The 13,322-nt window shown below is 41.6% G+C and overlaps 1 protein-coding gene across 9 annotated transcripts in view; it reads left to right on the top strand.

Annotated features, from left to right (window-relative positions):
* RAP1GAP2 (RAP1 GTPase activating protein 2) overlaps positions 1-13,322 on the top strand; it is a 218,525-nt gene that overhangs the window by 164,148 nt on the left and 41,055 nt on the right. For all 9 annotated transcript variants that reach the window (XR_009222681.1, XM_058560068.1, XM_058560067.1 and 6 more), the window contains 3 exons: positions 1,161-1,264; positions 11,646-11,724; positions 12,501-12,554. Coding sequence is in view for 8 of the 9 variants with exons in the window: in XM_058560068.1 (XP_058416051.1) it covers positions 1,161-1,264; positions 11,646-11,724; positions 12,501-12,554 (237 nt within the window). In the remaining variant the exon portion in view is untranslated. The remainder of the gene's footprint in view (positions 1-1,160; positions 1,265-11,645; positions 11,725-12,500; positions 12,555-13,322) is intronic.

The raw sequence follows: 13,322 nt of genomic DNA, 5'->3' as shown, positions 1-13,322 counted from the left end.
GAATTCAGGAAGGCTGAGTATGATGAATCCTTGTGGGGACCACCCCCAGGAGATGTTTTAGGAAGTGATGGAATGGGTAGTTTGGGGTGAAGGAGGGTGGAAGAAAAAATATTTTCTCACACCTTGCAAGTCCTTGTTTCCGTCTAAATTGTACAAATCTCTCATGTCCTCATTCAAGCAGGTCCCCCGGGTACTTGTACTGGATGATGTGCTGTGAGCCTCTGATTGCTTAAAAGTGACAAAGTTACATTTCTTTAAATATATTCTGCCCTTCAGACTTGCCAGGTTCCAGAAGTCTCGAGGGCAGGTTCCGGAAGTTTCCAGCCTAAGGCAGCTTTGCAGTCTCTCTTGGAGGAGCTGCATCAGAACCTCCCAGGGAACTTGTTAAAATGAAGATCCCAGGGCCCCATTGTGTTACGGCAGGTCTGGGGTGGGCTCCCTGAGCCAGGGAGAGACCCACCATCCAGAGGACCTCCAGCTCCCCTTGGGTGGAGGTGCCAGGGTTCCTCCTAGCTTTCTTCCCACAAGTAGTCTGAATTGGCAGGGGTGGCCCCCAGGAAGCAAGAAAGTGGGCTCGGTATCTTGTGGTGAAGAACTTGAGCTTCTGTCAAGACAGACGGGTTTGAACCCTGGATCTGTCACTTACTAGTTGTGTGACCCTGGACAGTTACTTAACCTCCCTGAACATCGGTTTTCCCATCTGTGAAGTGGAGATGATGATATCTCCCCTGTAAAGCTGGGGTCAGGATTAAAGGAGATAATGGGTGTTAAGCCCTTAACCCAGTGTCTGGCACATCCTGAGGACTGGCAGTTGGAACCTGTTACTGTGATCCTCCTCCCCCTCTCCCCAGTCCTCTTCCCCCCAGTCCTCCCCCCCATTCCCTTTTCCCCCTTTCCCTCTCTCCTCCCCCCCTCCTCCTCCCCATTCTTTCCTCCCCTTTCTCTTTCCTCTCCTTCTCCTTCTACCCCTCCCCCTACTCTCCCTCCCCCTTCTCCTTTCTCCTCCTCCCCTTCCTCTTCATCGTCAATTGCAGCCACAGCAGTAGCATCCTTCTCTTCCTTGTTTCTGTGGGGCTTCTCACTCCTGGTGAAGGAGGTGATTTTGGGGGCCGTGTCTGGAAGGTCCCCTCCTCCCCGTAACACCTGATTTCTGTTTCTAGGATCATCTGAACTTCTACTGTACCGGCAGCAGTTTGGGGAACCTGCTTCTGTCCATCAAGTGCGAGGAGGCCGAGGGCATTGAGTACCTTCGGATCATTCTCAGGTGGGACTGCTGCACTGTTGGAGGCCACGCCTCTGGTGGCAGGGACCCAGAGACACCAGTCTGACCAGTCTGGTCTGGTGTGCTGGGGGGAACAGACCGGCTGGAATCCTGGGGCTGTGTCCAGTTGCCAGGCCAGGAGACCAGTGTTTATGCCAGCTGGCTGATTGCGGAAGTCAAAGTGGTGTCCTGGTCTCAAAGTCACTTAGACCATATCCTCACCTGCCTCTCTCTCTCTTCCGGGGACCGTGGCTCTGAGGAGGATGGGAAGGAAAAGTAGGGATGGCTCATCCTGCTGAGACACAGCTCCAAACCGCCCTGGGAGAGGGTTTGCCAGAACACTGCCTGTGGTGTGCATCCAGTCAGGGAAGATAGATCCCGAGGCATCTGTGTATGTGCTGCCTTCCCTGAGATGGAATGACGGTCACAGCGGGAGCACTGATTTACAGCTAAGCCAGGGCACCTCTCTCTGGATTATGACCTCCTCATGGGCAGGAACTGGAACTGGTTTCAGTTTTGTTGGACTGACATGTTCTGTAAAACCTCCTTTGCATGGGGAAGGGTGATGGTGCTGGGGATGCAATGATGACTGAGTCGTGGTCCCTGCTCTCTAAAGGCTTACGGTCTAGTGGGAGAGAAAGACAGAGGAGTTTCATATGTGTCACAGGCATTGTTTTAGCAACATGCACAGGATGTCTGGAAGCACAGAGAGTCTGTGTCTTATTTATCTCTGTCCCTGGTGGGCTGGTGGAGAAGCCAGGAAGGCCGAGGATGAAGGCCAGGTGCTGGTGCTCAGCTGAGTGCTGTGAACCTGTCAAGCTCCCCGTCCATATTTGTTGAATCTAATTGGAAGTCTTGGAAGGTATTTGGAAAAGAGCAATAACATTTTTTTTTCTGCCCAAATTTTGAGCTAAATATGAGAGGGAACAGGGACACGTAGCCCTGCTGTGGGAGAGGTGGGGGAGGGGATGGGACGAGAAAGTTGTCAGCACCCATCGGATCTTGGTTTGCTTTTTTTTTGTGTGTGTGAGGAAGATCAGCCCTGAGCTAACATCCATGCTAATCCTCCTCTTTTTGCTGAGGAAGGCCGGCTCTGAGCTAACATCTATTGCCAATCCTCCTCCTTTTTTTTCCCCAACGCCCCAGTAGACAGTTGTATGTCATAGTTGCACATCCTTCTAGTTGCTGTATGTGGGACGCGGCCTCAGCATGGCCAGAGAAGCAGTGCGTGGGTGCGCGCCCGGGATCCAAACCCGGGCCGCCAGTAGCGGAGCGCGAACACTTAACTGCTAAACCACGGGGCTGGCCCTTGGTTTGCTTTTTATTAAGAAAGGAAGCAATTTTCTTTACTGAGGTTCACCTGGCTAGAAATCATATTAGCAAGGCAAGGAAGAGTCGGTTAAATTGCTAGAGCCAATTTTCTGAGGGAGTAATACCTGGATCCCCATCTCCAAATAGGATTTCGAGCTAGGTGAACCTCTGTAAAGAAAATGACTTCCTTTCTTAGTAAAAATCAGACCTCGATCGGGTAGGATTTCTGAGTAAGATGACAAATGAACCCAAGCATCTAACCCCTTTTTCTAATATTCTAGTCTGAGATGCTGCAGCAGGACTGAAAACTAGGGAAAGATGCCAGAAACACAACACACATTTTGATGATATATATTTTTTTGTAATGTACGGGGCAGTTAGGACTATAATGTGGGTGATACTGAGAGTTGAACCCCAATTCCCCTTCCTTAGAAAGCAACGTAGTGTGGGAACATAAAATCGGAGATTCTGGGGGAAGCCAGTACTCTTTTTTCTTTTTCTTTTTGCTGGGAAAGATTTGCCCTGAGCTAACATCTGTTCCCAATCTTTCTCTCTCACTCGCCTTGCTCTCTCGCTCGCTCGCTCTCTCTTTTTTTCCCTCTCCAAAGCCCCAGTACATAGTTGTATATTCTAGTTCTTCTACATGAGCTGCTGCCACAGCATGGCTACTGACAGACGAGTGGTGTGCTTCCGCGCCCGAGAACCCGAACCTGGGCCGCTGAAGCGGAGCATGCCGAACTTGAACCACTAGGCCGTCAGGGCTGGCTCAGGAATCCTGTACTCTTTAGAAGTGAGGGTAAGCCCTGGAACAGTCAGGGGTCTTTCTACATGGAACCATTTTTGTTGTTTTGAGTCAACAGCATTTGAAATCAATGCCCAGGGGAGCCCAAGGGCAAGTTCAATGTGGCTCTCCCAAATAGAAAGCCAGTGAGTGGGATGGCGGAGGGGAGCCATACACCAGCTAGGAAGTTGGACAATCACATCATGTAGGTGGAGTGATGGCCAGGCCAAATCGAAAACCAGACATAAAAAAATTGGCCCCACGGCTTAGCGTCTTTACCAGACACAAAGAAGAACTTATGCAGAGACGAAATCCTCTTGCTGGCAGTGACTCCTGTCCCAGCTTCTTCCTCATTCCCCGTAGGCTTCTGGATGATTTAATTGATACAATCAGCTCTCCAGTCTAAAGTCTGAGAAGAGTATTCTAACAGCCTCTGTGTGTGTCATGAGAGTAGCCAAGAAGACTGTACCCACAATTTGCAAACAAATAACAAGCCTGAGTACATTTCTTCTTTTTCAAGTTTAGATATAAGGAAGAAGAAGGAAAAAAAACCCTTACAGGTCAGTGAAAGAAAAGATTCTGCATCTAAAAAAGCATAACCTAGCATTTAGAAGGTAGGGAAATAGCTGAGTTTTGAAAAGGATTTACTATAGAAAGCCAAGTAAAATTTAGATATTAATTAACTCTGTTTTCAGCATATTTCAGTATTTCAAATGTTTCAGTATTTTCAGCAAACTATAGAAAAAATAAATTCTATGAAAGAAAAGACAAAAGATAAAAGGAGACGACAGAATGAGATGAAAAATTTGCTGGTTTAAGTTAAGGAAATTATATAAGAAAACTAAAAATGGCCACAAAGAATTTTAAATGGTATTAAAAGCAGTAAAAAGGAGAATCTACCTTGTAGCAAACTCAGTTAGTAATATTGAGGACAAGCTTAAGAAGCTCTCACGGGGCTGGCCCCGTGGCTTAGCGCTTAAGTGCACGTGCCTCTGCTACTGGCAGCCCGGGTTCGGATCCCGGGCGCGCACCGCTTCTCCAGCCATGCTGAGGCGGTGTCCCACATACAGCAACTAGAAGGATGTGCAACTATGACATACAACTATCTACTGGGACTTTGGGGAAAACAAAGGAGGAGGATTGGCAATAGATGTTAACTCAGAGCCGGTCTTCCTCAGCAAAAAGAGGAGGATTAGCATGGATGTTAGCTCAGGGCTGATCTTCACACACACACACACACACACACACACACACACACACGAAGCTCTCACGTAATCAAAGGAAAACATGACAACTTTAAAATGATGAGCAAAATTATAATGAATATGGAGGATAGTAAGCAGGAATTAAATGTGGATAATTGATGTTCTTAAATTGATTAAATACTTAAATCTACAGATCAAAATGACTCACCCAGTATCAGACAAAATCAAGGAAAGGAAATTAATAGCTGGACATAATTTGATGAAAATTTAATATTCTGTGCATATAAAATCACTGGTAGAATGAAAATATTCCAAATAATAAAGGAACACAAAGAAAACATACACAAATAGAAAAAGATAGGAAATAAAAGAATCATAAATATGATAATAGAAGTAAGTCTGAGTATGTAGATGATGTATGATAAATGTAAATAAGTTAAATTCCACTATTAAATAGCAAAGATTCTCAGTTTAGGTCACCCTTCCAAAAAAACCCAAAACCAAAACCAAAACCCCACCTATCTATCTATATTTTATTGAAGAAAGTAACTCAGTATATTTAAAAAGACAAGTGTTGAGAAAAAGTTATAACAATCAAATACAAAAAGGAAGCAGAATTGGCAATAGTAATATGGAAAAGTAGAATTCAAGGCAAAAAAGCAATCAGTGTGACAAAGAGGGCTATTGTCTGTCCATGGAAGATAGGATCTACAATGAAGATATCTTATGAACCTTTTTATTATCAATAGTATATATTATAACATAGTGTATATATATGTAATGATTAAAGTATGGGGAGAAATTCACGGAATACAATGGTAGTGGTAGATTTTAACACACTTTTTATCACCTAACAGATCAACTAGGGTAGGACATGAGAGGATATGGATAATCTCATTAATATTATTTATGTCAATTATATATATTGATCTTTATCTGTATCTAAATGTAGCTATCAAACTTTGATCATCTAACAGAGATTTCTGCTTCTTTTCAAGTGCCTATAGAATATTTACACAAATTGTAAGGTTGATCAGTGATGGATCTGCTACAACAGAATCATCTTGGAGCTGTAAAGCAAAGCAAAACAAAGCAAAAAACAAAACCCAGACTTTAGGCTCCAACTGTTTAAAAAACAATAAAAATTAAAACATACACATACATAGATATTTGAATATAAATATGTAAGATATATAAAGTCACAAATAATAATATATATTCCTATTTCCTCCTTATTTCCATAACAGTCTATAGAACATATTGTTCTGTAACTTGCTTCTCTCTTAACAATATATCTAGAGTTCTTTCCATTTTAATACATAAAGAGCTTCTTAATGCTTTTTACTGCTGCGTGGTATTCCATTATATGAATGTGAAATAATTTATTTCATAGATCCCCTGTTAATAGCCATTGTCAGTCTTTTGGTGTCACAAATAATGCTGCAGTGACTAACCTTATACGAATGTCAATTTGTATGGATTAAAGTAATTTCTCAGAAGTGCGATAGCTGGGTCAAAACATAAATGCATTTGTATCTTAATAGATATTGCCACATTGCCTTCTGTAGGAGCTGTATAAATCTGAATTTTCACGAGTAATGTATTAAAGTGCCCGTTTTCCCAGAGCCTCTCCAACAGAATGTTTTATCAAACACTTGGATTTTTACCAATCCGATAGGCGAGAGCGGTATTTTAGTGTAGTTTAAATTTGCGATGATTTTATTGGATGATGTTGGGCGTCTCTTTATACAAGGACCATGTGCATTTATTTTCTGTGAACGGTCTGTTCATAAGCTTTACTCCTTTTTTAAAAAATTAGATTGTTAGTCCAAATTTCTACTTTTAAAAATCTTACAGATAATTTTTGATGTCGGGTAGGTTTAGGAACCAGTCTTTTGAGCCACAAAGTAAATCCAAATAAATGTCAAATAGCAGACACTTTGCTGGATGTATTTGCCTACAATTTGACAATAAAACCAGAAATTAATAACAAAATAATGTTAAAAAAACCCCACTTAACCACTTAGAAATAAACAATGTCAACACTTTCCTAAATAACTATTGGGCTAAAGAGGAAATCAAAGCTGAAGTTAAAGAATATTTATGAACTAATGACATTTATAATATTATGTATAACGACTTATGGGTTGTGGTCTGAGCTGTACTTAGAAGAAAATAATTGCCTTAAATAGTTTCTTATTAAAAAAGAAAGAATAACATTTGCCAGTTGTTGTTGTTAGTAATCTCTGTGTGCCTCGGTTTCTTCATCTGTGAAATGGTAGATGGCAGTATCTACCTTAAAATTATTGAAAGCTTATTCTGTGCCAGAGCCTGATACACTGTAGCTACTCAACAATGGTAGCTGCCGTTTTTATCAATATTGTTACCTAAAGAAAGTAAGAAGAAGGAATTAACAAAGACGAAAGCTGAAACAAATGAGAAAAAGAACACAAGACTTGACAAATAAATCTAGGCTACTTCTTTTGGGGAACAAAACAATAACAAAATAGGTAACTAGCTAGTCAAATATAGATAAAAAGAGAAAAATACACAAAATTAGGCAATAAAACAGATATATAACCACAGATGTGAAGAAGATTAAACAATTACTAATAGATGTTAGTAGATGTTATGTTCAACCCACGCTATTATATTGGAAATTTTATTTGAAACGGATGCCTTTTGTGGGGAGGGAGGAGGGCAAAAGGAGTGACTGGGCACATGTGTATGGTGATGGATGGTAATTAGATTTTGGGTGGTGAACATGATGTCTACACAGAAATCAAAATATAATGGTGTACACCTGAAATTTATGTAATGTTATAAACCAATGTTACCTCAATTAAAAAAAAATAATAAAACAAGCTTTCTTTCAAAGAATCTCAACAGACATACAAAAGCTTAATCATGGTAAAAAAGAAAAGAGAAAAAGATGCCTTTCTAGGAAAGTATATATTACCAAATCTAATGTGCGATAAAAAACCTTACCAGATCAATAACTGGAATAAATTGAAAAAGTTCTCAAAGAATTATCTCCAGAAGTTTCTAAATCTAGATAGTGTGCAGGTAGTTATTTTAAACTTGTAACAGATTTCATGCTATTTATACTGTTCAAGAGAAAAGAAAAATATGGAAAGCTTCCCAATTAATTTAACAATGCTTAAAAGATTCTCCTGAAAAAATCAGACCAATGAAATGCCAAAAAAAAAAAAAAGGCGGGGAAAAAAAAAAATAGGAGCCAATGTTCTTAATGAATATAGAAGTAAAGATTGCAAACAAAATACCAGTCCCAGCAACTCAAATCCAAGCAGTCTGTTAACAGAATAATTCACTATAGCCGAGAAAGAGTTACTTTAGGAATGCAAAAGTGGTTAATATTAGGAAATTCATTTATTCATTCAGTGTTTAACAAAGGCTTAATATGTGCCAGACTTTCTCTAGGGGCAGAGATAATGTGAGCAGTAAGCTCTTATCTTGTTACCTGGCTATAGAAAGCCTTCAATGTGTGTTAGATATTCTTATTCCTGTTTTCATTCTTACTCATCTTCTTCTTATGGACATGGATTATTATAGTCTAGTGAGGGTGATCCAGGATAGATGATATGGGAGAACTGAAAGCAGTTCAAAAGACCTTGAATGTGGAATGTGTGTCTGAATGTGTATAAGGGTGAGTATGTGTAAGGTTGAGAGATCATGCTGGAGAGGTAAGAAAAGGCTAAATCATGTATGGACTGTGTCTAGGAGCTTGGATTTTATCCTATGAGCAATAGGAGAGCTCCTGAAGGAAAAGTGTCATGATCAGATTTGCACTGTAGAATGATCACTGGCTAGAGTAAGGAGCATGGCTTGGAGGGAAGGCAAGGCCAGAAACAGGAAGATAAGTCACAAGGCTGCTTCGATGAGTCAGGTGATTATCACAGGTGATTTTCCAGACCACCAGGTTGCACAATGTGAAGGCTGCCCCCATAGCTGTGCAAACCAACAGCCCTGTTGGGAGCTGAACCAGGGTGCCTTGCACTGAGGATAGAGAAAAATGAATGGAAAGTTCCAAAACACCCAGGGAAAACTGACGTTAAGAAAGCCAGCCAAAAACATTAACAATGAGCTGGATTTACTGTTGATGAAATGCAGATAGTGGTACACTTTCAAAATAACTTAAAATAAATATATTTAGGATCTTAAAAAGATAAAGAATGAATAGCATCTATAAAAGGAATAATAAATTATGATACAATGAATGAATAGAAATGAATGCTCCCCTGTACTATAAAGTCCCACCTGAACAGACCCCACGAGAGGAGCCTTGTCCCTGCCCACCACTGCCTGTGACTGGGTGGCTAATTCTGGGGTTTAATTAGAAGATCCATTTCATCTTCACGCTAAGCTGTGTGCTTCCTCTTGGCCTTTATCAGTAACAAAGGAGTTATTTGAACTCCCAACTGCCTTACTCTTGACTTTTTTGTTTTGCTTCTGAATTTGTTCATAACCTGGGCAGGGAAAGATGCCCTTTACTAGAGACCTCAGCCTACATGCTGATAAAGAGAACAGTCCACCCAGAAGATCTAATGGTCGTGAACTTGTACTTAGTAACATAGTCTTGAATTTAAAAAGGCAAAAATTGACAGGAATATAAAGAGAAGTAGAAAAATCCTCAGTTATGGTGGAAGATTTCAATAACATCTCTCGGATACCGATGGACCAAGCACACAAAAAATTGTGAGGAAATAGAAGATTTGAACAATACAATTAACAAATTTGATCTTATAACATACATTCCTGAACTCAACAAAAGAAAAAAAAATAGATTCTTTTCAAGCCCACATGGAACATGAAAAAATAAGTCCATGTATTGTCAACAAATTTCAAATAATATCATACAGATTATGTTCCCTGAATATAAAAAAATTAAACTAGAAATCAGCAATTAAAATACTGAAGGAAGAAGCTCATACATTTGGAAAGTTAAAAAATAAAAGTGAATCTTTTTAAATAACTCATGGACTAAAGGGAAAGTCACAAAAGAGCTGACAAAATATTTAGAACTAAATGACAATGAAAATACTAAGTGGTGCTTAGAGAAAGATGTATAGTTTTAAATGCCTTCGGAAAAAAGATGAAAGATTAAATGAGCAAGCATGCAGGTCAGGGAGTTAGAAAAAGAATAGTAGAAAAAACCCAAAGAAAATAGAAAGAGGGAAATAAAAATGATAGGAGCAAGTTAGTGAAGTAGAAAGCAAAAATAAAAACAATAGAGATGATTAACAAAACCAAAGGCTATCTCTTTGAAAAAATTAATAGAATAGATAAACCTCCAATTAAGACTGATTCAGGAAAATAGAGAAAATATATAAACAGTATTACAGCCATGAAGGCAGAGGCACAACTACAAAGAGAGACGAAGTTCCAAGAGAATACTCCAAACAACTCGATATCATGCATTTGATGGATAATTTTATAGAAAAACATAAATTACCAAAATTGACTCAATAAGGGGTAGAAAACTTAAACTTTTACCATTAAAGAACTGAATTGATAGCCAAAGGTTTCCTCCCACAAAAAATCCGCAGGCCCAGAGATTTCACGCATGAGTTTTAGCAAACTTTTAAGGGACAGAAAATCCCTATGTTATACAAACAAATTGCTCCCAGCAGTTTTATGAGATTAGAATAATATCTGATACCAAAACCTGACAAGGGAAGTACAAGAAAATTTTTTTTAAAATAGGCAAGTGTTGCTGTTGAACATAGATGTGAAACTCTGAATAACAAATTCAATTCATCAGGATATGAAAAAATACATCATGAGCACATGAGTTTTACCCATCGTATGAAAAGATGGCTCATCAGATTAAAAACCATATGATTATCTCAGCAGATGCAGAAAAGCATTCAGTAAAATTCAATGCTTTCATAATGTGTTAAATGAATCAGGAGAATAGGCTAATTTAGTCTTAGGGTGAATCCCTTTATAAAGCAACTTTCATCGCATTTATATTTTGAGTAAATCCAGATTTTCAAATATTAGATTTTCTTTTCATAAAGGTTTAATTGCATGTGAGAACCCAAATATATTCAGAAGCTGTGCTCAGTTCTTCGGAAAAACAAAAAACCCGCAGACAAACCAAAAAATAATGGTGAACTTGAAGATGACTGTTTGCATTTCCCATATTTCAGCTGCAGACCTCTTTACCAGGCAGGTTCTTTAAGTACAGTAGTCTCCCCTTATCTGCAGTTTCTCTTTCCAAGGTTTCAGTTACCCGTGGTCAACCAAGGTCTGAAAATATTAAATGGAAAATTCCAGAAATAAAGAGTTCATAAGTTTTAAATAGCATGCCATTCTGAGTAGTGTGATGAAATCTCGTGCTATCCTGCTCTGTCCCTCCCGGGACGTCAGTCATCCTTTTGTCTAGCTTATCCATGCTGTACGTGCTACCTGCCTGTTAGTCATGTAGTAGCCATCTGGGTTATCAGATGGACGGTCGTGGTATTGCAGTGCTTGTGTTCAAGTCACCCTTATTTTACTTAATAATGGCCCCGAAAAACAAGAGCAGTGATGCTGGCAATTCGGAAATGCCAAAGAGAAGCCGTAAAATGCTTCCTTTAAGTGAAGAGGTGAAAGTTCTCCAGTTAATAAGGAAAGAAAAAAATTATATGCTAAGGTTGCTAAGATCTTTAGTAACTTTTGTTACAATATATTGTTATAATTGTTCTATTTTATTATTAGTTGTTGTTAATCTCTTACTGTGCCTAACTTATAGAAAACTTTATCATAGGTAGGTATATATAGGAAAAAACATAGTATATATGGGGTTCAGTTCTATGTGAGGTTTCAGGCATCCACTGGGGGTCTTGGAACGTATCCCCTCAGATAAGGGGGATGACTGTATCCACCTCCCATGGGGTGCCTAAGTAGGATTCCATTTTCCCACCGTTTGAGTGTGGTGCCCAACACATGGATTGAGTGAAATGAGACGGATCTGATCCAGGGGAGACATGAAGCAAGTGTGTCTGCCTTGTGGTCTGGTGTGTTCTCAGCCACCTTCGTCATTGACTCCATTTTTTGTGGACATTCTTTTCTCCTTTTGCAGGTCCAAAGTGAAGACAGTGCATGAACGGATCCCCTTGGCTGGACTGAGCAAGTTGCCCAGTGTCCCTCAGATTGCAAAGGTAAAAACCAATCCCTGAGAGAAGGTGACTTCCTCTTTTAGCCCAGGACTGGCCTCTGGGGTGAGGGAGCAGGCTTGTCCTGGGTGGGCTCTGCCCTTGGGGAGGGGAAGGCCACTATGCTCTTTGGCCCTTTATGGCTTGGATGGGTTTGGGGAGGGCTGTTGGCAAACACCTCCTGACACCCTCCCCATCTCATCCTGGCTGCTGAGGCTGCTCAGTATAATCCGTGGTGTCTGCCCCCAAGGTCACAGCTAGTTCAGGAGACAAGAGACATGGAGACAGGGCTGGGTATGGAGAGTAGGACTTCAGAGGAGGAAGGGAAGGGGGTGGCCGAGGAGGCTTCACAGCAGAGAAGAGTTGGGCTGAAGGATGGCCAGGCTGTTGATCCACACGGAGGACCTCGTCGGGTGAGGAGCCATCAGCTGGTGGAGAGGCCCATGTCCCTCCTCTGGGGTACTGGGAACTTGGCAACTGAGGCAGCAAAGTGGGGTGAGAAGGATGATCAGCTGGATTGGGTTGCACCTGCATTCTGGGAGCAGGAATGCCGGATAGAATTGTGTTGAAAACTTCGTTGGCCTCCCTTCATCAGGAAACCGCAAGAGGGTTAGTTGACTTTTCTGACCACACGTTAGTGAGCAGCAGAGCCAGGATTTGACCCCAGGACTCATGAGCCTGCAGGTCTTGGCCTCCCATGCTCTTTCTCTCAGTGGGCAGAGGAGCCCACATGCTCTCCATGGATGTGGCCCTTGAACTGTGTGTTTCTTTCTCTTGCTTAGGCTTTCTGTGATGATGCAGTGGGGCTGAAATTCAACCCCGTCCTGTACCCCAAGGTGAGGACCTTCACGCTTCCCCTTACCCAGGGCTCTGCAGCTTGGCACGGATTTGCACACCTGTGGCTCTGTGAGAAGTTCTCTGCCTCTTGGTGGGGTTTTGTGGGGTCTCTGTGATAAACCTCCATGTCTCCCCCTCTCCCTGCCCACCCCTTCACAAGCTGTTCCATTGAGAACCTGTCTTTGGCCATGCCTGGGTCTCTGGCCCACCTGAATTGATCCCCAGCTGTTGTGGATGCAGCAGAGGTGTAGCAATGTTGTGGCTTCTCCACCTCCCTCTGGTTGTACCTCCCAGAGGCCAGTGCTGGGGTGGGGAGTGATTCTGTTTCTAGCTGGGGAGCAAATGCACATCTGGTCAACCATCATGAAGGGGTGAGGGGGCAGAAGGCAGAACCCCACTAAGAAAAGGCCAAACCATGGCTCCTCACGGCCAATGTTACCACAGCTCTCAGGCCTTACAAGCCCCTTCCCGGCCCTAGTTAATAAACTGGCTAGTTCTCTGTTATCGGTTTCCTTAGGATTGGCCTGATCTTGACACCAGTTCTGAAGTGGGAGTGTGGGTAGGGATAGGAGCAGTAATAACAAAACAAACCAACAAACCCACTCAAGAACTGTTACAATGTGACAGGACTTAAATCACCTGTGGACAGTGAATTGCTTTAAATGGGACACAGGAAGAGACCCAGTACACCGACTGCTTCTGCATAAGCCAACAGGGTCTGGAGAGAGAAAAGGGAAGCAGGGCTGTGATTCTCTTCCACTGGGGGC

This window comes from Diceros bicornis, chromosome 18 (assembly GCF_020826845.1).
Source record: "Diceros bicornis minor isolate mBicDic1 chromosome 18, mDicBic1.mat.cur, whole genome shotgun sequence".
In the NCBI taxonomy this organism is placed as follows: domain Eukaryota; kingdom Metazoa; phylum Chordata; class Mammalia; order Perissodactyla; family Rhinocerotidae; genus Diceros; species Diceros bicornis.
This window is presented reverse-complemented; position numbering and strand designations above follow the sequence as displayed.